We start from the raw sequence: 25,462 nt of genomic DNA, 5'->3' as shown, positions 1-25,462 counted from the left end.
ATGACCTCCTGACGCGGATAGGAGCAGATGATCTGGGTGTTTCACATGGAAGGCCTGTAGACGAGCGGAAGCATGAAGATTCGATATTGGTTCCCAATATCCTCCAGACTGAAACCCCTTCCAATAAACCAGGCAATCATGTGTTTAGGAGTCTATGATCTCTTGCACCTCATATTCTCCCTTTCCACCTACAAGAACTGGATTGGGTAGAGGGGTACGTGGTGTAACAGGAGCTGTCCATGGTTAGATTAGCAATACATGAAACTCAGGGTGAATGCAACTGGAGGACGGCAGACGGAGGCGAACTGTCACCAGGTGCTTGGCTTGAGATGGCAGTAAGCAGGCTGTTTGTAATGGTGCAAAAAGAGAAAGAGAGCGGTAGCTAAGAGATAGAAAGTTTAAAGTTAAAAAGTGGAGGCATTATAGAAACATTTATATAACTTTATTTTTAATTAAATTGTATCAGATTATTAAAAAATCAAAATGATAAAATATTCAAATAAATATGATAAATATAATGAGATCACACATATTACAAATACAAAAAATACACTGCAAATTCCCATAACAATAATCCTTATTCGTGTGATAAAACTCACATTTTGCCTATTAAATAAGAACTTGCTATTAATGGTATAAGACGTGTTTCTTAGACATATCAACAAGATTGTTAGAAAAATTAAAGCAAACACATGATCATTCATTATGTAAAAAACAAAGGGAAAAAAACATACAAATGAGACTAGATTTGCAGCTTGGATCACATCTGAAAAAAACAAGCCACATTTCTCAAAATAATGCATTTTACATTTTTAAATGTAAAATTGTTAGTCCATAAGTGTCCACATTGTACAGAGTTTTATTCTGTCAGGCTTACAGGTCCCTCTACTTTATCTTCACTGAACCTGATAATGCAGGAGATATGCCCATGTGTTTGGCTGTTCTTTATGTCTAGCAGTGACATAAAGCTCCTTGTTATCCTCGGTACTACATGTTCCTTCCCAGTAGCCTTGGTCATTGATGGTCAAAGGAAATGATTCTTTGCCTTTCACAAACAGTGCAGCCACTCCAGGAACCTTGAGCTTGAATAAAACATTGCTGTTCTTAGGTAAAACCCCTTCTAAAGGCTCCACCAGTTCATAATGCTCAGCCCAGTCCTCAAAGACAAGTGGGAACACTGGCCAATGAACATCTGGATTAGAACAAATAATAAGATAGTTACACTGAGATGAATATACCTTACTGATTTTAGTCTTGAAGCTTATACGCAGGACATAGGTTCCTGATTGCGCAAGCCTAACGTTAAACTCCATTTTATCCTCTTTTTGTGTTTGAAAGACATGTCTATATTTCACCTCTGATTTCATTTGTGCATCATCAGAGATTAAGGTGCAAAAGAAATGTATATCCCTCTTCACTGCAAAGCTGATGACACAGCTTCCATCTTGCGTGTTAATGATTGGATCTGGATGTGAAGGTTGAAGCAGTCCAGCCTTCTCTGTGCCTGGGTTAGGACCAACTGGGTTGTGTAGTCCTGATGGGTAAGGAGGCCAATTAACATTAGTGTTTGAGCATGTCAACAGATAGTTGCAGATACAACAGCTGCAACCATCGAAAATCTGGAGCACATAAGAACCAGCCCTTGGAAGACGGACTTTAAACTCAACCTTGTTTTTTTGCATACATTGTAACACGTGATTAGGAATGGTTAGCATTTCATCAGATTTTAGACTAACTGTAAGCATAAGCATCCTGTCAAGTACAAAACTGACAATACAGCACCCGTCTTCCATATTGATCACAGGATCTGGATGAGAGGGTTGGAGTAGCCCCATGTTCTCAGTTTCTAGGCTGGGACCAACTGGATTATGAAGAAAATGAGGGAACGGTGGCCACTTTACATTGTGATCGGAACAAGTCAAGAGGTAATTGCAAATGTAGCCAACAGAATCACTGAATATTTGTAGCACGTAAGAACCAGCTTGTGGGAGGCGAATGTTAAACTCAATTTTATCCTTTTGTATTTTCTGGATAATATGATCCAATACAGCATGTAATTCATCAGATTTCAGGAAAGCAGTGAGTTTCTGCACTCTGTCTAAAGAAAAGCTCACTGTGCAGCACCCATCCTCAGTGTGGATGATTGGATCTGGGTGTGATGGCTGAAGGAGACCAGACTTCTCAGTATCCGTGTTTGGGCCAACTGGGTTCTGAAGAAGAGCAGGGAAAGGTGACCTTTTCAAATTGGGGTTCGAACAAATTAAGAGGTAGTTACAGATATAGCCAATAGATTCACCAAATATTTGAAGTACATAGACTCCTGCCTGTGGTAGGTAAACTTCAAACTCAACTTTACTTTTCTGAATGCTTTGTATAACATGATTATGAACAGTTTTCATGTCATCAGATTTCAAACTGACTGTAAACTTTATAATCCTGTCTAGTTTAAAGCTGAGAGAACAGTATCCATTTTCTGTATGAATCATCGGGTTGGGTTGTGAAGGCTTCAGGAGTCCAGCTTTCTCTGACATCCAGCTTGGACCAACAGGGTTAATGAGACCCCTCGGGATTTTCAATGTGGCACTGACAGATTTGCAATCTATTCTGTAATCCAGAACCATATGATAAGCCTCTGTTGAATTTGGCACCCTGGAAAATACTTGCAGGACATGTTGCCCAGTCTTTTGTGGGTATAATTCAAACATTGTCTTGTGATCCACACAATGCATAAAGCCTGATTCTTCTGTCTCCGTTAAATGGAAGAGGAATATCATGTGGTGGCTGCTCTCAATGGTAATAGAGACCTTTCCTTTCACTAAGAAGAAAAACAGGACTGGAGTTATTAACAATAAAATATTTATCTGAGAGCTGAAGAATAATTCTGTACACACTACATAATAGAACGTGAGACCATACTCTACATTAGGGTTGGATAATACCAAGCTATGTTGGAATAAACATGTTGTAGCTCTTTAGCCAGAATTTGTTTAAAAGCAATCCTGTATAATAAAGCCTCAATATACTGCAAAACAGCACCAGGAAGAATTTCTATAGCAATCTCCGATACCATAATATAATTCAAACCTTAGACTGACAGATGACAAAAAGGGTTAATGGACTGTCCCATGCTGTCATGTCCAAGACATTACTATATCACTTTCAAGCTAAAGAGTGACACTACTACAGTGTATTCCTAGCGGTTGTTTGGCTGGCATTGTCTGTGACAATTAAAAAAATATAGTGCCGACAGATTTTTGTTGCTGTGTTTTGGTTCAACAGTGCACAAATATTTATATCACATTTATATTCAACATAATTTGGTAAACATGTCTCAGAAGATCTTTGAAATCAAGTAAAAAAGAATTAAAACAAGTTGGCAGGTGGCCTAAGGCATAATTAGCAGTCTAATCAGTTGTTTTTACACTAAAGTCACAAAAACGCCTTTGTTTGCAATTTTTTTTTTAAAATCAGATCAAGGAATACACACACCTATCTATCTATCTATCTAGATATATATATATCCCAATGAATGTACTTTGTTGTTGTAAGAGACGTTGTGTATAATGGGCTTGGTAAAGAGTTTGTAAATTAGAGCACAGAAAAGCTTTAGCTATGGATTTGAATTAGGAAAAGGCTCAGCATCCACTATAGGTTTAACCTACACAAGAACAGTATCCCAGCTTCCTTTACAATTATTCACTTATATCCCAGCACCAGATTGTTTGAGAGACTAAATGTTAAAATGTAGAGGGGGTCCGGTGTGAAAGCCACACCGCCTGCAGGAGAATGAACTCACTGAGCTATTGCGGGGGTCCACTGCTGGTCATCATAACAAGATGAAAAACATCACATTGGATGCTTTAAAGTATTGCAGTGTATATAGTTTAAAGAATTTTTTTTTAATAATACACTATGAAAGGGTAAATGTTTTCTATGATCTTTGGGGCAGATTACTTACACGTGTCCATGTAAGAATAGTGTGAATAGCTTTTACTGATTATCCCTATTAGTGCCTGTGGTAGGAGCGATCACCGCAGAATCCTCCAATATGTATTTGCCCCTTTCCCCACTCCCAGTTTCATGCCGTGCAGGAGAAGCGTTCATTCCTGCACATGAAATGCTTTCCGACAGTCAGCTCCAGTGCTGGTTAGATGGATTTTCCAGGCGAGGGTCTGTTTATTACAATGGAACCACTTTTCTGACACTGATTGGCTGCTCCAAGCAGCCAATCGGGGGCAAGAATCATCAGACAATGGAGGAGGAGGGAAGCTGGACTGCTGTAGCTTTTAAATCAGAAAAGTGCTTTTATTTTGTCTTGGAAGGATTCTTCTTTATTTGGACAGTAAAGAGTCTCTTTAAGTGAATTCTGCCTTGCCGGGACATACGTCTTTAAAAACTTAGTTTTTAAAGTTTATTTTTGCATGCATCAGATCAGTGTGGTGACACCAATATGAAAAAAAATGTATGTCCATCAAAAGCCTAAACTGATCTCAGACAGGCCATGTTTTACATACTTTGTTAAATCAATCAGTTAGAACTTGACAGGAAATCAGAATGAGTTTCTGGAAAATCTACGGTAATGCATCATTCCAGATCCATGATATGTGACATGTGTCATATATTACAGAGGCCATTCAAATACAAAACTGTCAGTTTTGATAAGTTGATAAATTCCACTCACGATATCTGCCATGTTACACATGCACACCAAACTTCAGACAATTTACGTTAAGTCCAGTTACCTGTTTCAACAACTGCTGTTTCGGGCTGAGAAGATAATAATCCCAAAGTATAAAAATGGCTTCTACGGTGAACACTTTGTTCAAAGTGTTTTAGACTAAGATGGTTGTCCAGTAATTGACAATCAGCCTCATCTGGGAAATGGTCTTCAATGAAGAGAGCTGGATGTGTCAGGAAATAAAACTCGTTGTACCTGCAAGAGTTAAGGAAACTCATACGTATCAGAATGGGGAGATAATTATCATTATAATGGAAGGAAATTTCTAATCCAGAAGATTGACAGAAAGGTGATTTGCCATATGCTTGACACTGGACGGACTACTAGTTTCTCCTGCCTAGAAAAGATTAGTGTTCATTTTCCAAGTCTGTTAATTGTAATTTTTGTAGCTTTCTCATGCAAGTTCCATTGCACAATGCTGCAGTTACTTGCGTGCTGACTCTACTCCACCTACAGCCATGACTGCTGATGACCCAATTGAGATTGCTATTTAAGCCGCTGTTCTGGTGTTAATTCCTTGTCTGTTTACCTTTGAACCGGTGCTGCCTGCCCCTATATCTGTACCATCTGGTTACATTTTTGGTTTATTCTTCTGTACTGTGCCTCTAGTGTCTCCCTGTATCCTTGCGTTGGCCATGACAAAAGATCCATATTTTGAAAACCAATGTATGGCAGACGGATTCTCTTTCTCCACTAATCCGTCTGCAATATTCTGGCCTCTTGGAGTACTTCTGGAAAAGGGTGGAGCCACAGCACGCACCACAGGGACAAGCTGTGCCCTGTTCCTCCAATCAGGGGGAGAGGGTGTGCACAGAAGCGCCACGCTTTTCCGTAAGCGCTCCTGGAGGCCTGGACAACGGATCTGATACCAGAGAGGAAGACAGAACAAAGATGAACACGAATAGGCAAGAGAAGAAAGGGAGCTGCGGAAAAGGAGATGGAGAAATGGTAGGGAGACATCCGAAATATCTAAACCCAGATTATAAACCGCGATGCTAATTTAAAGTTTGAAATTCGGGGGAAAAGTGCAGCCTACAATCAGGACAATGCGGTATACTTTTCTCATATATTCTATGTGTTATTGATGCATTAGATATAGAAATATATATACCGTTATATTGATCTATTACTGCTTATTGTTTGAATAATTATGTGTTGTGTTCTATTAGGTGCAGAGTTTAATTGATTTTAACCAATTGAATGAGCTTGTTGGTAAATTGATTCCTCTGATTGGATCTGTGAGGAGTATAGACTTGATTCAGACACCAGCATTCCTTTGATTAAGGCTCAATAAGACAAAAAGCATGAGAATATGCAATATCACCACGCATGGGCTGCAGGAAGAGTTCTGACTTTCCTGCGGGACCTTGTTCTGAGCGGAGCCGGTAAAGTGTGATCAGAGTTACTTTTCTTTACTATTGAGCCTGGGTCATTGCAGCTTGTTTGTAGGCTCCAGCACTTTCTACTTTGTCCAAGGATTGTGGTTAATCTGAAGAGCTACATTGTTTTCTTGCCCTCTAAGGCTGATTTGTATTATCGTGTGATTGAGGATCTGCCTACCAGATCATTCATCTGTTTTCACTCCAATGCTGCTTTTCACTATTTTTATATATTCATTGTGTTTATGAAGGGTGCACTCTTATTTATTGAATTTGTTTGATGATTATTTATTAAAATATATGTGTATTTTGGTATATTTATTGTGACCCTCTGTTTTTTATGATTATGTAAATATTTTCTTACTTACTGAAATGTAAACTTGCCTACGGTGTCTTCAACATAACCGGCTCCCCACGTACTGTCAAGCAGGTGCCAACCGCCTTCCAAGTACACCATGTTCCAGGAGTGGTCAGGCCCCTCAGAAATCTTCTGCCCGATCTTGTATCCAGTGCCTTTGGAGTAACCATTGACTGATTTACACTGCACTCCAGCAATGCTGCAAGATTTACAAAAGTCAGCTACTAGTTTACTAATAGCATGCATTTACATCTGGGACTGCTGATATGTTTTGCTTCGCTACATAATTGCAAAAACATTTTCTAACAATCAATTGGCCTTTTAAACTTAAACTTGGATCAGTGAACACAATGTGCTGGGAGTGATGGGAGTGATAAAGGGCCTCTGCACGCCTATGAAGATATTCCATTAAAGATCAGCAGTTCCCAGCTATAATAATCATTTACAACATTAACAACATCTGTGCTGGATTCCTGACCCATTGCATTTTATTTTAACGGACAGAATTTGCTGTTCTTTTAAGTGACCCCAAACTTTTGAACGGTAGTGTATGTTCAGCTTCACCACTAAGAGGTATTTGCACATGTGTGACTTTCTTTTATCATATACCTGCACATGCGCTGGAAGAGTGAAGAGTATCCAGTACTGATGGCCTTCCTGGTGTAAAATACATTCTCTGGATCACAAGGTAGCTGGGTCTTTGTTTTTAAAACTCCCGTATCATATTCTAGAAGAGGTGAAGCAAAATACCATGATATGCTAAGAAATAAGATTCAAAGATATTGCAATCAGACTCATTCTTCAAATATATTGCATTCAGATTTGTTCTCTACCACCAACAACTGAAATAGAACTTGGACACTACGAAGACCATTCTCCAAGTAGATGGGAACACGGTTGGTATCAGCATACCTAATTTCAATGCATTTATTGAAGCTGATAGCGTTGATATATGTACTGAAAACTTAGTTATCAATACATTTAAACTGATACAAATATAACTATTTTTTCCATTCCTGTTGCCCCTGAACCTTTAACTTAATTTAGATTTAGTGTCCACTACAGTGTCTATCCCACAGTGAGTTAATTGCTCAGCATAATCTGAGTAAGGCTGAACCTACTGCATTATTTTGCCTTGAAAACAATACAAATGTTGTAGTTAAGAACTCAGATAAGGAGGTTCTGGTTGTAGTGTTGGACACGAAGCAGAGGAGGCACTTCGACGATTATTTGACACAAACTCCTGTACTGGATTAGAAGGACACCCCACATGTCTATATATACAACTGAGGGCTTTGGTAGATGACAGTCTTCCAGCCAACATCTTTTCCTTAAAGATGGCTGAGTTTTTGATAATTGAGCATCCCGCTACACCGACCTAGATCGAGGGATCTAGACGGGCGCGTGTCTGGACGTCATGAGAGCCGCTCGCGCATGCCTATGTGGATTCATAGAGTTCTTTATTAATATTCGCTATAAGACGTACAAACCATGAGGGATTTTACAAATGAATGGTGGCCTTGCCACCTTGACCTGTTTTTTTCCACTGTGTTTTCACTGTCTTTGCCTTGGGCAAGGTTTCACACTTTGTCAAAGCTGTTCTTACAGATATTTCGGGTCTGACTTTCAGATGTGTTTTCATAAAACTTTGGATATATATGCAGTGATGTCTTCTAATAACCATTAGCGTGATTCATGTTTCCTGGCTTGATCTCTGCCAGCGAGCCATCTTTTATTCATAGCACCAAGCCTCAGACCCTGATTTTTGCTGTCCTGACACTTAAATCCAAGGCAAGTCCAGAAGAGGACTTGGTTTGCTATAGACATAAAACCGTACATCTACTTTTTTAATTGAAACAAATGATGTTTTGGCTGATCAAGATTCTAAACGAAAAGGAGCGTTTATACAGATACCTATATGATGACATATCCATGTCCATATAGAACGTGTTTTCTGCAGATCTGTAGATGCATTACGAAGGAGATCTTTTACGAAACATTCAAGTGTTCCATTGATGTACACCTGATATAGAAGTGAAGGAAAAGATCTGTCACCAAATAAAAATATTCCAGACAGACCATGGAAATTGATATGTAGGTTAAGACTCCTAGTGAGCTTTATGTAGTAATACCAGAGGCAAAACATTGCTGGAAGTGTTCCGTATTATCACAGTATTGATAGCTTTGATACGTCAAACAGTCATATCTTCCCTCTACTCATCTCCTTATTCTTATCAAAAACAGAAGACTTTATATATAGATTAATAATGAGTGACCAGCAATCCGCCATTCTCCCCAAAATTGGAATTGTACACACACAAAAAAATATTTGATAATTAAATATACTAATGTACAATAGTACAGTGTACAATGGTGACAAAAATGCAGAAACAATATTATAATATTTATGGCCATTTAATAATTAGTGCCAGTCGTGCATGGAGAAACCTGGTTGGTTCTTTAGGAGGTAGGGCCCCCTCTGTTCCACAAAGGCCTATAATAGACCTCTGCTTTAAAGTCTATTTCTTTTGTGTCCCCTTCAACTATATTTGACAATATATTGACTGTATTCTATTATGAGAGTCGCAACTGGGGCCAATGTTCTGACATACCAACACTTCAACAGCTGCGCCAGTTTATTTTTATTTTTCTTTAAAAACTTTGTGCGTGGTCAGTGTGGCTGGGACCAGGACAACACAACTCCATCCGATGACTTCCCTGTCACATTCTGCACAATGTAAAGTGTACATCAACTATATAGTGCTTCTCTACAACAAGTTTACAACAAACAAGTACTTGGTCTGTAGAAAGTGAGTAAGGGGTACTGGGGGGCCTAGGGAGTTACAATGCTCATTGCAAAGCATTGAGAACCCAGCCGGAATTCCCGTTCTCTTATGATAATATGCTGTACAAGTGTATATTATCATTTTGTATTTACCGCCATCTAATGGTCAATTTGTAGATTGCATCTTGTTTATGTTAATTTTTAAAAAAATATATAATCGATATATGAGTTCATTGGTCTTTTCTTAAGACTCATCAACTACTTAGTAATTATTTTTTTCTCATCCTAACCCATTTGTAATTAGACATATATTTGCAAAACCAGTTTATTAAATTGTATGATCTTGCATGGATTTATAAAGTATATCATTGATTATTCTGGAATGAGGAATGAACCTCAATCCCCTGTGTGTGTTATCCCAGGAGAAATTCAAATACAAATCAAAAGCATCACATGCTTAATAGGCCAGGAGACTGATAACTAGATGGACGCATTCACTGATGGATCATCATTAATAACATTAAGTTTAAAGAAAAATACATTTATAACCATAGATGACTGTTACTTATGTGCAACATAATCTGAAACTTAATTTTTCTCTGGATTCAAACCGAAATCCATTCCGAATAACCTCATACAAGTGATTATTTATTAATGCATATTAAAAAAGCTTTGGACTTTTGCTGGGATGGCATAAAGCAACACATTGTTTGAATTTATATTACATAGGCTTGTTAATTTTGTAACCAAAATATTTGTTCAATGTAACAATACTGTATATGCTCGATAGCTAAGAAGACTAAGCCTATTCTACTTCTATTCTAATCTAATTCCCATATAAATTACAATGAAGAGTATCATTACAATAGGTCTTATTTTGGGAAATGTCAACTTGTACCTTTGAAGAGTAAGCGTCCAACTTTGCAAAGGCCTTCAAGTCCAGCTGCAGAGACTTTAGGTTTTTTCTGTCCCAGGGATATTCTGTATTAAAAGAGAAACAAAATTGTGACCCCCTGTGCATACTGACACATTTTTAACCAATATCAAAATTATTGATATTTTTCTCCATGTCTGTATTAAGTGGTACTGCTTTAAATCAGGTACTGAGTACTGAACGGGGCAGCTGACCAAAGTATTGAAGAGCAGGGAATTTGATAGCAATGTGGTCATTCCATACCCAGGTTCACCCCTCTCCCAACCAGGTTCTGCCTATTCCTGCCTATCCCCAGCCTGATTCTCACCCCTTCAGTGTTTAACCCCTATGATTTAATAGCCTTCCACTTTTTCACAGCCATGTTGCCTTTCTGCCTCCTCTAAGGAGCAAGAGAGTGGGGAGCTCCACAGCCAGCCCTGGTGTGCTTACAATCAGAACATAGAAGTTGACAGCAGATAAGAACCATTCAGCCCATCTAGTCTGCCATTTTCCTTTAAAACTCAAACTTTGGTTGGTCTTGTCTTAGGTTCAGGACATTTTTCAAACCCCCTGGGGTGGCAGTTAATACCAACGACTCCCCAAAGTTGTTCTGTCTACTTATCACTGTCCATCAGATTTTAAGTAGCTCATTCCCTTCTGGAGCACGGCCTGAAGTTTTGCTGCACCCAGTAGAAGAAGAAGCCTTTTTGGGTGGGAAGGAATATAGATTTTGTAGGTATTTTAGGTGTGGCTGTTACCACAATTTGTAGTCCTGGACAAAATCACACAACCCCATCTGCTCCTTGTGTTTACTAATTAATTGTAGCTGGGGTGAGGCTATTTCTTAACTATTACTTCTCCTCTACCAGATTAATGACTTTGGTTCTGTCTACAGCCGGACTTTAAGTCTGAAGGCCCAGATATAGATTGATTTTAACCTCTTACTGTTGTAGCTTGCCTGACCTTGGTCTGTTATTATTTATTACTCATTTAACCAGTACTGCAGGTGTAGATACTGTAATTATGGCTATAGGAAAATCTACATTTTAGATGACACTATTGAGGCCATAGCTATTAATATGCAACAGGAGTAATTCTTGAGAGATTCCCTGGATTGCTCCAAAATATCTGCCAGAGAATTGTTGTAAATCATAGTTCAGATTTGTGGCCAGTAAAGATAACCAAAATGCCTTATTTATTAAAGCACAAAGAGCATTTGAAGTAAAATGAGTGGGGATTTGGGGCAATATTTCACTATGACTGGATCATTTCTGTGTTTCAGCGGTGGGTGCCGTGACCATTGTCTGTATAGACAGAGTAATCCACATTACTGTATGTTTTGAGGCAATGCAAATATGGTTTAAGCCGCTATAATACTTGATTGGACTTTTCCCTGACTCACAGAGGCTATTTTCCCCGTCTATGTCTGCATTTACAGTCTATATCAAATGATCAATCCCTTACAAAGATGTCTTAGTTTTACAACTGCAGTTGCCAACCTAGGTATATCTAATGAGAAGTCATTGTTTAAGGACTAAAAAAATATTACAATCCCATCTTAAAACGATTTCCCAATTATGTAGTGAAAGAAATATGTTCCTTACTAAAAGTTGTAGCCATCTTGCCATTCTTGTCTTCCTCCCCATGGATTTTGGGGTCTCCTGTGGGAAAATTTACCAATAATTTACAAAGTTAATTGCAAAACGTTATGTTATATATAATATCTGTGGATCTTAAGTTAATAAATTATTATTATGGGGGCATGGCCGAACCTGAAGACAACTTCAGGACACTATAGAAATGTCCTTGAAACAAAATAAACAAGCAATGCATAAGTTGCCTAAATTTAATTTTTAGATTTCATACTTCCTATACCTGGGTAATCTCCCAGGGTTTGGCCCAGAGAACTCCAGGAGAAGCACCTCTTCTCTAGTTTCCATGGTCTTGACACAGCCCACTCCTCACCCACTTCCCCATTTAAATGGGGGTGTTTACCGCGATGTCAGTGAGAGCGCCTACCGACATCAGCGGGAGCCCTCACTGACATTAGTGGGGAGTCCTGGCCGTGTCTTGTAAGTGTAGGCCCCTGGGTAACTGGAGCCAACAAGCTCCCAGGTATTCTGATCACATTGAACACAAAATGGAGGATTGTACATGTACCATTAATGCTCACATTGACAGACATTATTCGCTGTAGAAGGAATACGACAATGGATACCACAAGACAACATAACACTTTGGTTGAAGAGTTTGTTATCAGAAAACTAGTTGTGCCGTTGTCCACCACTATGGGAGAATCACCCTCGGTTACATTTTCTTCCTAATGTCATGGATACTACAATGGTATCTACTTTGCTTCTGGTTAATAATCAGAACACAATCCGCTCTCATATCTGCCACACCTATTATTACGTATAAGGGATTTTTTTTCCTTATCACGATGTTTAGCAATAGATATTACCTCTGTTTGATTATTTACAGGATATGCATGCCACAATTCCTGTTACGGAGTACATTATGTATGGCTCTCTACTGTGCTTTTTACTGATATTAAACCACAAACCTGTGCTGTAACATCATGCAGTTGTGACCCCCATGACCTCGCAAGAGATAACCTAGGTGTTTTGGGGTCTGCCATGTTCCAGCGTCATAGGCACCACTTTGCATTGTTTCATATACTGACACGCTTTTTAACCCCTTAAGGACAATGGGCAGTCCTTAAACCCATTGAAAACAATGCATTTTGAGCCCGTACATGTACGGGCTTTGTCATTAAGGGGTTAAAGATATATGTCATGTTCCCTAATACTGTGTGTGATATTATACTGTCTACCAGAAGTTCTCAATACTTCAATACCATATAACAAATGCTTCACTTTTTATCAATCTCATCCCTAGATTTATATACTTTGGAATTCAACTTCCATACCTCCCAATGGCTATTTCAACATGTTATACAATGCTTACCAACGTGGAACTGGACTCTAAATTGTCACTTAATGTTACACTGGGGAAAAGAGATGGATAACATGTTTGTGACTGATGTGAGGCATCGTGCCCCATCAAAAATGCAAGCAGTATCCAAAAGGTCTATATTCTCCAGCGCCCCATGGGTTCCTTGGTACGTCCAGGTCCTCACCAACATCTGAATCTCAGGTGTCTTCACTCTTGTATCCTTAACGTTTTCTCTATAGTCTCCCTCTCTATGCTTTTCATTCCGGGTTAATTGAAGTTATTTAACATTTTTTTTAAAATGTGATGACAAATTTGCTTGACATTGATTTAGCTATTGAACTCATATGCAAATGTATGTTAATGCGACACCCTGTGACAGTGTAAGACGCATTAATGTGTGATTCTTGTCTGTCTCAATAAAATGTAGGTGACAAAAAAAGCTATTATAAGATAACATTCCCCTCTTTACATTAGAATAATCACCGTTGACCCTGGTTTAGAACATCAGGGTAAAGGTTTAAGGATCTCAGTATAATAATTGTAAGGGTACCGCCCATGTGCAAACAACTCAAGGAATTTTCAGTCTCCCAACATACATTGGACTCAATTCAATGACATGTCTTAACTTTAATGATTTTAATAGAGGTGATAAACACACGGCTTGCAATTCAGTTGGATCTCACTCTCTCAAGTGAAAGGGTCAGTCAAGTTAAGGGTAACTTCAGCTGAAGTTGCAGGGGTAAAACAACTTGTATTTTCATTAAAATGAGAGGACATGTGAGTGCCTGTTTAGACATTTAAATCCCTGATCGCTCTCATATTAAATTGCTGAGCTTAGGGCCAAATATTATGGCACAGCTAGTAGGGGGAAGGCCGGGCTGTCGATGAGCGGTCTGATGTCTCGTGCTTTGGCAGGAATTTAGTAGTTCACACCAGGCATGTACTACTACGTCCATCCTCATAAAGGGGTTAAGAATATAGTTAGTTGTGAAGCCATACAATGTACATGTACCAGATGTGCACACGAGGTAAGCACTAAGTAAATTGTTGACGAGTCATTGAATCCTGTCGAAGCCTTCTTTTTACTCGGTTTAAGAAATATATAAGCAGCTTCTACTTTATTGGTATATTTCACAGCTGGAATAATATGAAGGTTTTCAATGAAACCTATATGTCTTTTGACAGCCCAATCTGGTGATGAGTCACTTTGTGAAGCACACCAAGCCTTTTTCATTATCCATTTCAGGAACTCATAAATCTGGATGTGGGAGTGCAGTGTAATATGTCAGTGATCTTTAGAACACCAGCCTGGCATTCCCTCTCAATCTTGTTCTTTGGGAAGAAAAATGTGTTTGTTTCATAACTTTTTTCTTTGTTTAAAGGTGGTCAATCACAACCGAAGTTGCTGATGACATGCCAGGTAAAAATGAATGATAGTGTTCTGTGTCTTGGCTAATTCAACGACAATTTATTTTTATATAATATGTTCTGAAATACTTTTTTGCCTTTGATCTTTTTCAGGGCACTTGTCATCGACATAGCTGCATAACAGTCACACTGACATATACTTAGCAATATAAAAGCAACGTAAAAGTCATAAAACAAATTTAGGTTTAACAGAAAAGCCTCAGTTTTAGTAAAACCTCTTTTTGGATAACCAATGGTTATTTATTTAGTTGCCTTTCAACACTGGCTGGAGACACCTGAAAATATGCAGTTCTATTTTCTCAAGCTTTTTTGAGTATTTAACCCTTCGCATGTCACACAATTGAGCAATGCCAGTGCAACATAGCCTTTTACTCACACATAGTATCTTGAGTTTTCAGTGCTAGTAAAACTAATGCAGTTTTTAACAGAAACATTCTATAAATTTTGCTTGTGTTTGTTTATTTTAAATCAGTCCAAGCATATTTGGAGATATTTGGTTTAAAAGCAAATTACTTTTTGCCTTAAGGAAGCTGAAGCCTTTGGTTGCAGAACTAGCATTAAATAATCTTGTCTCTCCCATTTAAAGACTGCCCGAACTTATCAACAATAATCAGTAACTAACCAACAGGGGAGAGAACATCATTGGGAGAAATCCTAATGAACATCCATATATAATGTTTTTAATCTATAAAGGCCATTATATAGGTTGATTTAGTGTAAACAAGGGACACATTACAAAAATTCATCCTACTGGATACAACTGGGGAGAGGCAATGGGGCAATTTCCCCAGGGAAAACTGGAATGCTTCCGGAATAAAGAGATAATTCCTAAATGTATGGGTATGTCAGTGTATGAGTATGTGTTATCATGTGTGTCTGGGTGTGTGTTAGGGTGGTGTTAGAGTAAATGTTGGGTTGGCTAGTGTAAGTGTCTGGGTGTATTATTATGTGTGTCTGTGTGTTAGTGTTGGGTGTGTGGGTTAGTGTCTGGATGTGTTAGTGTGAGTGTCTGGTGTGTATGTATTAGTGTGAGTCCCCTTCTTGATATCAGTTTCGGGATTTGTCACTGTTAAAGGGTAAGCCTGCTCACCAAACATTATATTGCTTTTCAATATAAATCCTTTGCAAATTACCAAACATGATATAAGGTTATAAGTTTTGTGCTAATATAAAAAAGCTTCCTTACCGGTTTGAGCCTGTTCACTTTTTTTCATTGTTAACTGGTGATGCTCAACATTATCATCCTTCTGAATGTGAACTGAAACAAAAAAGGAGCATTAGAATGAACATGTTTGTTATGTGATATTTAAACAGTGATCACGCTTGTCACATTTTACTGAAAAAAACAGACCCAAATTTCACCTTGACACAAATTGAAAATTGTTTTAGTATTGTGCATATTTGAGTCCATAATTTTACAAAATGTACTCATACAGTAAGAGGCGAGCCACTAAAGGCTTTTTGATGTTACAGACAATGGCACAGTTTGACCTAGGGCGGTAATTTCATGTGCAGAAACCCCTCTGCCACAGAACCAGGGGCAGATCATCGCACTGAGTGGTCGGGTTTCCTGGCGTACCACTGCTGCCATAGACAGGTTGGGGAAATCAGAGATCCCCCTTGTAACCAGCCCATATACTCTATGGAGCACTGTGCCTAGCCAGTGCAGTACCATGACGTTAAAATGCAGTGCGCCAGTCTATAACGGGTTATCCCACCGTTCAGCTTTGTGGATTCAGTCACTAAGGTGAGTTGTAAGGAGCAGCTGGAGTGCTGCACTTGAGTCAGGCCTAGGGTGCCTTTGATTGCTTAAAAGTTTAGACCAGCTTATTATTTTTAATATTATTTTTATTATTATTATTATTCATTTCTAAGTCTAAGGTATCTTGGCCAAACGTGAAATCCTTTTAGCACATTGAGCCTGGTTGCAAACTGCTGGATTTCTTTGAGATTTCTTACTATGAGAAATTGCAAACTAAAAACAGTCCAAGTGGCTCAGTTTCTTACTTTCCAACCTGTCCCTTCCCATAGAGTCACAGTTCTCCTCTTTGTTTTCCTCCTCATCATTATGGAGACCTAAGAAAAAAGGAAGCAACAAAGAAACATGTTAAAAGGTACAATGCCCCACACTTCACCCAAAGCAAGGTAGCCGTTCTCTGGCAGTCCCCGTGATGAAGGTCTCTGTTCCAGAGAGAACCCATGTTTACATATTGTCAGGGTGTAATGAGAAAGCACTGAATTGCGAAACGCGTCAAGCATTTGTCTGTACTGCTATACAGTTAATTGGATTTGGATTGCACTTTGGTTCTACAAAGAGATGTTCTAGTGATAGTTGTTTCCATACTCTCTTTGGGGTAAGTTTGCAATTTCTGAGCACCTTATCAGCAACCTATTGTTGCAAGACTGAGCCGGCATTTGTAATAAGCAGCCCAGGAGCTGTCTGGGGATTAAAATCAGCCCTGGCGCTTTAAAGCCAGCACCGATAAATGAGATGTGTGCGAATGTGTATCTACAGGTAGCCGCATGCGGAAGGAAAGGATCAGCCGCACAAGTGGCAATAACGGTATGGTCACCGAACATTTGCCTAGTACACATGATGTCCAGTCTGGACCTGAGCAGCATCAAGCATACAATTAACTACACAGGGGGGGAGAAAGAGTTTATTGTTTGATCAAGTTGTATATATATATATAGATACAGGGCCGGCCTTAGGGGTGTGCGACCTGTGCGACCGCACAGGGCGCCATGGTTGCAGGGGCGCCTGACCGGGACTTAGATTAAAGCATCTGTGTTTTTTTTTGTTTTTTTTTTAAACTTTATTTAACATCATTGATGTTAAATAAAGTTTAAAAAAAAAAAACGATGCTTTAATCTAAGTCCCGGTCAGGGGCGCCGAGCGGTTGCTCGTAAAGTTCTCGGCAACCACTCGGCGCCCCTTACTCTCCGTGACTCCGTCGCGGTGCCAGCATCTCATGTTGAGCGCCGGACTATACCGGCGCTCAACATGAAATGCCAGCAGAGCGAGAAGACGGATGCCTCCCGCTCTTACCGCAGGACTCCGACAACAAGGTAAGTGGGGGGGGGGGGTAGTTTGAAGGGGCAGAGGGGGGGGTAGTTTGAAGGGGCAGAGGGGGGGTAGTTTGAAGAGGCAGAGGGGGGGTAGTTTGAAGGGGCAGGGGGGGGTAGTTTGAAGGGGCAGAGAGGAGGGGTAGTTTGAAGGGGTAGAGGGGAGGGGTAGTTTGAGGGGGGGTAGTTTAAAGGGGCAGAGAGGGGGGGTAGTGAGGGGGGGCGCCAGAGGAGTAGTCCGCACAGGGCGCCACAACGCCTAAGGCCGGCTCTGTATATATATATATATATATATATATATATATATATGCTGATATTTACCAAGACTGAATGTTTTTCTGGGGTATCGAGATACATTAATAATACAACATCAGTAAAACATCAGTTTCGGGATTTAGTTATTTTTTCCACTCCATCTAGTTTGTAGATGTTATTTCCACACCTAGAAACTAGATGGGTCACTGAATCAATCTTAATGTTTAGAATTATGGAGAAATTCCCATCTGGTGTGTGTGCTGAATACTATTACGCTTCCTGTTGGGTCTGTAGAATGTATTATTTAAATGTGAATATAATTTAATTAATAAAATAATTGCTCGGTTTCTCAAAATGGTTCCTTCCACTTAATTTGTCCCGCTGAGATGCCATGATTTTTTTTAAATTCTTCTAGTCTATCCTTATAGCCTTCGTTTTGAGCATCTTTCCTCAAGGAGTAACCATACCTGGGAACTCTCAGGGTTTGACCCTGATTCTCGGGGTTTCTCGTGGTCTCAGGTGAAGGGCGAGATTCTTGTGATCATCAGTCTGGAACTTCCTATTCTACACTTTGGTTGTAAAAAACCTTGTGTTTTTGATATCTTTAGGTTATGGTTGATATTTCTGCTTGAATGCACGTGACTCAAGTGTCTCGTTAAATAATGATAACTCAAGGTTTCCATGAGGACCGGTAATAGAACCATTTGGTTAGTACATTTGGCAAGCCACTACATAGAATTTTCACAATGGCTTATTGAAGGGTTAAATTCCAAGAGTCTCAGGGCCAGCTCATTATGTATGGTTATTATAACCACCTTGTATTTGTACCTGAAATATAAACCTAGGGCTTATCACAATTGAGAAAAGTACTAATCTTAGATCCTTGAAGGACTCATGAATGTGACTGAAATGAATTGTGGGTTGAGAATGAGAATTATTTAAACCAAGGTGAAGAGTAAACCATCTTTTTTACCATTTGTGTTGTCCTGACTGCTGTAGACAGGAAAATAGGTTCTGGGAATGAGAATTGTGGTATCAATTTACACTTTCTTGTAACATAACTGTGTAAAGAAAAGATATGGATAATGCGTACAGAATATGGGTTTCTGTTATTCTGCATCCTATCTGTTAAATGTAATGAACACATAAACACCAAATAATTGGAAAATTTGCGTCTGGAAAAATGCTTACATTCATGAGAAAAATTATAGATGTTAAGAAATAATTTTCTTCAAAAAGTGGCGAGTACATTTTTAATAAACAGCAAGGCTTGTGATATTTACTGTTAATAAGAACATATGGTCTGCGATATTAAATCATTAAGTCTCCAATAAATTATTTTATTGAAGTCAGATTTTTTTTCCATAGATTAATTTGTAATTTACGGGGCGCGTAAAAGTTAATTATACTTATCAGGATCACGAAATACAATCACAGTCTGGCAATTTGTTTCACAGGTCTACTAATACAGCTATTAAAACTGTTGTAGGGACCGAAATAAGATAAACGACATGTTAATCCAGTTTGTAATTGGTTGAAAGTCTATGTTTGCCAATTGCAGAAGAAATCCTTGTCTGAAATAAGGCGTTGGGGTGTAAATGATCAACCACTGTGGAGCAGATGTAGCTAATTCATGACATGTTTACCCAGCATACATAAGTGACATTCTAAAAGGTAGTAAGTCACATGTTTTGTGTAGGGTTGGGATTTTTGTTGGAACACTGAATGCTGAAGACACGTCTCTAGCTGGGCAGCATACCTACCAAGTGTTCTGTTTTCAGAAGGACAGTCCAGACAGCCTCAAATTACAGTATTATACTATGTGAGTTTCTTATCTCTTTTATTTATCCGGCGTTTGGAGTAAAAACAAGGGAAAGCAATTTAATAATTTTCAATTTGAGGTTATGCATAATATGATTAGGAGTACATTAGACTAACAACCTTTTTCCTTATTTAACTTAAATTCTGATCTGGACAGAAATTAGCGAACAGACCCAGAGTAAGACGTGTTTTTGCACAAATGTGTAATGGAAAGGGTAAGGTATGTTTACTTCATTCGGCATGCTGGACAGTGGATGGGTGTTGGGAAGGAAAGCAAACAGCATTGTTCCGAGGTGCAAAGGTGCCTGGTGAGTCACCAAAAGTGAAAGCATGTAACTCCCAAACACTATAATCCTGTGGAAGAAATGACCTATGTACATCCAACTATTGCTTTCTTACACTCTTAAGACAATCATTTGTTCTAATTGAAAAGTAATGCACTTAATACAACTATAGCAGAAAGAGCTTTCTGAGTATATGGAATGGTTGACCATTTAATGAGCAGCACTTTTTTGGAGATAATGTTCAGATGATCTGGTGATGATCAAAAACAACTAGTAGTACATTAGTACTTCTAAAATGACAGACTTATGTATGGTTTGTCCTAAGTATGTGATCTCTATTAGCTCTATTCATGTACAAAATCAGCAAGGTGTCATTGCATCAGAGATTTCTTCGAAAACGATTAAGTGTTGTAGATACGTGGACACGTGGCCATTGCACCTATATGAGCTTGCTGGACATTCCATTCCAAATTATTGGTCATTAATAAGGAGTTGCCCCTTCCACACACACCTTGCTGCTATACAGTAGCACCCTCCACTCTTCTGGGAAGGCTTTCAACAAGATTTTGGGGTGTTTCTGTGGGAATTGTTGCCCATTCACCCAGTAGAGCATTTGTGAGGTCAGAGACTGATGTTGGACGAAAAGGCCTGGCTCATAATCTATGGCTTTTGGACCCGAGTATCCCTACCTACACACGTCCAAGGCTCCACCTAAGTGCAACACTGTTTTCTGGAGACTGATTGGGACCTTAGTGAGTGGGAACAAACAACAATGTTTTAAGTAAACTAGATAAAGATCTGTAGCAAGTTACAACTATTGTATCTTTTTAACTGTGTTATCGGTGGCATGGGACATAAACAGACAGGTATTACTTTATGTCTAGGCTAATGGCATCTAATTTTGGTATTCAATTTTGTTTCCTGCACCAGTCTATGGATATAAAAGAAAGCTACTGAGACCTAGAACTGGGATTTTATGTAACTGGGCATTCTATTTACAGTAAAGATAGAAAAGGGAGAGTTGCCCTTTATGTGAAAATGAGTTATTTATTTTGGCAAAATACCTTAATGCAGTCCATTAATTCATAATTCATTACTCACGGTTCTCTTGCTGACAGTATTCTACATTCTCTGCCTCGATTTGTTTGTCATTTTGCTTGAGGCCTGGAGTTGACATCAACACATCGGTAAGAAGGTATTTGTGGAATGAAATATAAAAAGGATCTCAGAAAAATGATTTCTTATATAAATATGGATAAGATAGACAAACATAAGTGCAACCTTATGATTTACACAAATAAATGAGTATATATTTTACATAGTACCTTTGAACTGAACGTGAAGCTAAAGTCATGAAAATGAAGGTGAAAAGATTTGAGATATATATATATATATACACACACAGTGTCTCACAAGTCAGTACACCTCTCACATTTTTGTAAATATTTTATTATATCTTTTCATGTGACAACACTGAAGAAATGACACTCTGCTACAATGTAAAGTAATGAGTGTACAGCCTGTATAACAGTGTAAATTTATCCCCTCAAAATAACTCAACACACCTTGACAACAAAAGTGAGTACACCCCTAAGTGGAAATGTCCAAATTAGGCGCAAAGTATCAATATTTTGTGTGGCCACCATTATTTTCTAGCACTGTCTTAACCCTCTTGGTCATGGAGTTCACCAGAGCTTCACATGTTGCCACTGGATTCCTCTTCCACTCCTTCATGACCACATCATGACCACATCACGGAGCTGGTGGATGTTAGAGACCTTGCGCTCCCCCACCTTCCATTTGATGATGCCCCACAGATGCTCAATAGGGTTTAGGTCTGGAGACATGCTTGGCCAGTCCATCACCTTTACCTTCAGCTTCTTTAGCAAGGCAGGGGTCGTCTTGGAGGTTTGTTTTGTTAACATGTTGGAATACTGCCCTGCGGCAGTCTCCGAAGGGAGGGGATCATGCTCTGCTTCAGTATGTCACAGTACATGTTGGCATTCATGGTTCCCTCAATGAACTGTAGCTCCCCAGTGCCGGCAGCACTCATGCAGGCCCAGACCATGACATTCCCACCACCATGCTTGACTGTCTTTGTACTCCTCACCTGGTTGCCGCCACACACGCTTGACACCATCTGAACCAAATAAGGTTATCTTGGTCTCATCGGGCCACAGGACATGATTCCAGTGATCCATGTCCTTAGTCTGCTTGTCTTCAGCAAACTGTTTGTGGGGTTTCTTGTGCATCATCTTTAGAAGAGGCTTCCTTCTGGGCCGACAGCCATGCAGACCAATTTGATGCAGTGTGCGGCGTATGGTCTGAGCACTGACAGGCTGACCCCCCACCCCTTCAACCTCTGCAGCGATGCTGGCAGCACTCATACGTCTATCTCCCATAGACAACCTCTGGATATGATGCTGACCGTGTGCACTCAACTTCTTTGGTCGACCATGGCGAGGCCTGTTCTGTGAAACCGCTGGATGGTCTTGCCCGCTGTGCTGCAGCTCAGTTTCAGGGTCTTGGCAAGCTTCTTATAGCCCAGGCCATCTTTATGTAGAGCAACAATTCTATTTTTTAGATCCCCAGAGAGTTCTTTGCCATGGGCTGCCATGTTGAACTTTCAGTGACCAGTATGAGAGTATGAGAGTGATAACACCAAATTTAACACACCTGCTCTCTTCACACCTGAGACCTTGTAACACTAACGAGTCACATGACACCGGGCAGGGGAAATGGCTAATCGGGCTCAATTTGTACATTTCCACTTAGGGGTGTACTCACTTTTGTTGCCATGGTTTAGACATTAATGGCTGTGTGTTGAGTTATTTTGAGGGGACAGCAAACTTACACTGTTAAACAGGCTGTCTACTCACTACTTTACATTGTAGCAGAGCGTAATTTCTTCAGTGTTGTCACATGAAAAGATATTAAAATATTTACAAAAGTGTGAGGGGTGTACTCAATTTTGTGAGATACTGTGTGTGTGTATGTATATATATATATATATATATATATATATATATATATTATTGTATATAATGGCTATTTAAGAACCATGGATATTATTTTATGCTCTTGTTTTGATGAACTCCGGTATTGTAAATCACACTACGCACTTCTCTGTCGCTAGTTACTGTTATTGTAAAAGCATAGGCAGTGCTGAGAAATTTATTGAGAAGGGTGTGAAAGATAAGAATAGTAAATATAGTAACATGGAGAATTCTGTGCCAAGAATGCAGAAGAATAACATTTAAATGTGTATTGTTCTGCCCTTGGATCAAAAATGTAATACATTAAAGTCTGTTTCCTATTTTCTTTTTAGTCCCCCATGTATTTGTTGTTTTTTTCGTTATAGATATTACAATATTATAATTATCAGAAATTGTTTTGGCGTGATCTAGAATTCTGTACCTGGAACTCACCCAGACTGTATGGATATTATGATGGCTCTAATACCTGATTCCTTCAAAATTCCCACCAGTCTCTCTAATCTTAAGATTTGGTAAGCCGTGTTTCTTAGTTAATATACATTTCTTAAGAAAGATGGACTGAATACGTTTAAAATATTCAAAGTAAGTTGGGGGGGTCGAATTACAGAGTAGTTTCAAATGTACAGCTAAACATGGATTGTATCCTGAAGATGCAATCTGGTCATGAATGATGCTATGTTTTGCAGGTCAAAAGAAGCGTTAGATTCTTAGGGCCGCAAGCATATCATTTTGGGAAGTCTAAACACTTGTTTAAGAGATGGCATTAGCCATAAATAAAAACGAGATGAAGCTACCGTATGTTTCGCTTGCTAGGGCATCTTTTACTATCCTTAGTTTCATGATAAGATCTGAAGAGGTCCTAAGCAGCTGCTCATTCTGATTAACCCCTTAATGACCCTCAAAATGCATTGATTTCAATGGGATTAGGGACCACCCATTGTCCTTAAGGGGTTAAAGGGTGTAGCATCTAGGCAAAAAAGTAAAATTCTTTGGACTATGTCGGGACACCCTGCAGGTTCTACGCAATTTCCCTGGTTTATAGCAGTTTACAAAGCAGACAAGAATGAGGAGTAATTGACTCGATACTCACACAGACAGTACACACACAGGTAAAATGGAAGCAACGGGAAGCAGAAGATCCCCAGCAATATTCTCTGCCACAAACTGAACCGTTCATGTAATGCCATGGTGTATTCCAGTCCAAATGAAAGAAATGTTCTTAGTTTCCTGGTTACTTATTGTTTGCTTAACTACAAGAATTTGCGAGTTAAAGTTTATACATATAACACAGATATGACGTTTTGTCAAAATAAGGCCACGTAAAACATGAAAGGGGTGTGCTGTGGTGACCTTTGGTATTCACTTACTACACTCAGATACACTTTGTCTGATTGATTTCAGGTCTGCATTTAGATCATTTGTCTCCTCATACCCAAAAATCTAAGAAAGCCTTTCTTACTTATAATGCTGGATTTATATGCCATGTACCTGAGGTTGCTAGGGGTTGTAGTTTTATAATTTAGAACAAAAATGTTTTTTGCATTTTGTGCGTTAGAGAGAAAAGAGAGAGAAAACAAATAAAAGAAATTAAGAGAAAGGAGACCGATGGAGACCCCAAGACACAAACACCACTCAAGCCTCCATGTGGTAAAATGTAATTGAAAACCTCATTAATTCAGGTTTTTAGGAGAAATACTGATATAAATACATGGCGAATGCCTTTTGGGAAACCTGACCCTGCTCATTAATTATAAATTGTGCCCTATTTACCACATTCCCAAATTCACACAATGCTAGTGAGTCTTTGTACAGCCACCTTTTGATTTTACATTAGCAGGCTAGATGGTTCAACCTTGTGTTTTTCATTACACTCTTCTTGTCCTTAAACCACTCCGCTCTACTGTATGTTGTGATACTTTGGGAGCTGCGGCTTGCACTCATCATCGGTGGACTTAAGGCAAACGGTCTTGAGGTTTAGTTCTCCCAGCAGTATTGGGTGGTAATGAAGGATAGCATACACTGTCAAATAACAAACTGTTTGCAAATCCTGGATGGCATATACTAAGTCCCCTAAAGCTACAAAATTATAGCTGCTAATTAGATCGCTAAACAAGTTCCTTCTCTGTACCTGCGGTATGCTCCTGTCCAACTCACACTTGCCCATTACCTTAGCTTGTTTATGACCTTGCTTATGTTGGAGACTCTGCTTGGACTGCTCATTATGGTTCAGAGGTAACCTAGTTTATCCCTTTGTATTTTCACTTGTGGTCCATTAATTTGGCTCCTGACCTTGACTTGACCTAAAACTTACTGTTGTATTTGCTGGCACTTTGCCTGGGAGATCTCCTCAAACTCATGCCTGCTCTGTTGGTTAGCACTCATGGCTTTGTTCATATTCTCTTCTTATAGTCTTTTGTCGCCAGTATTCAGACATGTTTATGCCTTTCAACATCTAACTTGATGCCCTTAATCTGAGACTTGCCA

General features: G+C 39.2%; 1 protein-coding gene across 1 annotated transcript; it reads right to left on the bottom strand.

Moving 5' to 3' along the window:
* Positions 1-785: 785 nt before the first annotated feature.
* On the bottom strand, positions 786-24,202 carry LOC128484537 (kyphoscoliosis peptidase-like). The gene is made up of 11 exons (XM_053460955.1): positions 24,069-24,202; positions 21,084-21,146; positions 16,564-16,632; positions 15,743-15,814; positions 11,778-11,834; positions 10,159-10,241; positions 8,390-8,498; positions 7,085-7,202; positions 6,486-6,674; positions 4,743-4,933; positions 786-2,815 (listed from the first exon to the last, which is right to left on the bottom strand). The coding sequence occupies exons 1-11, from the start codon at positions 24,163-24,165 to the stop codon at positions 897-899; spliced, it is 2,967 nt and encodes a 988-aa protein (XP_053316930.1). The 5' UTR covers positions 24,166-24,202; the 3' UTR covers positions 786-896.
* Between the last annotated feature and the right edge of the window lie 1,260 nt (positions 24,203-25,462).

The sequence above is a fragment of the Spea bombifrons genome, chromosome 3, assembly GCF_027358695.1.
Source record: "Spea bombifrons isolate aSpeBom1 chromosome 3, aSpeBom1.2.pri, whole genome shotgun sequence".
Taxonomy (NCBI): Eukaryota; Metazoa; Chordata; class Amphibia; order Anura; family Pelobatidae; genus Spea; species Spea bombifrons.
Note: the sequence above shows the minus strand (reverse complement) of the source record. Positions and strands in the feature narration are given on the sequence as shown.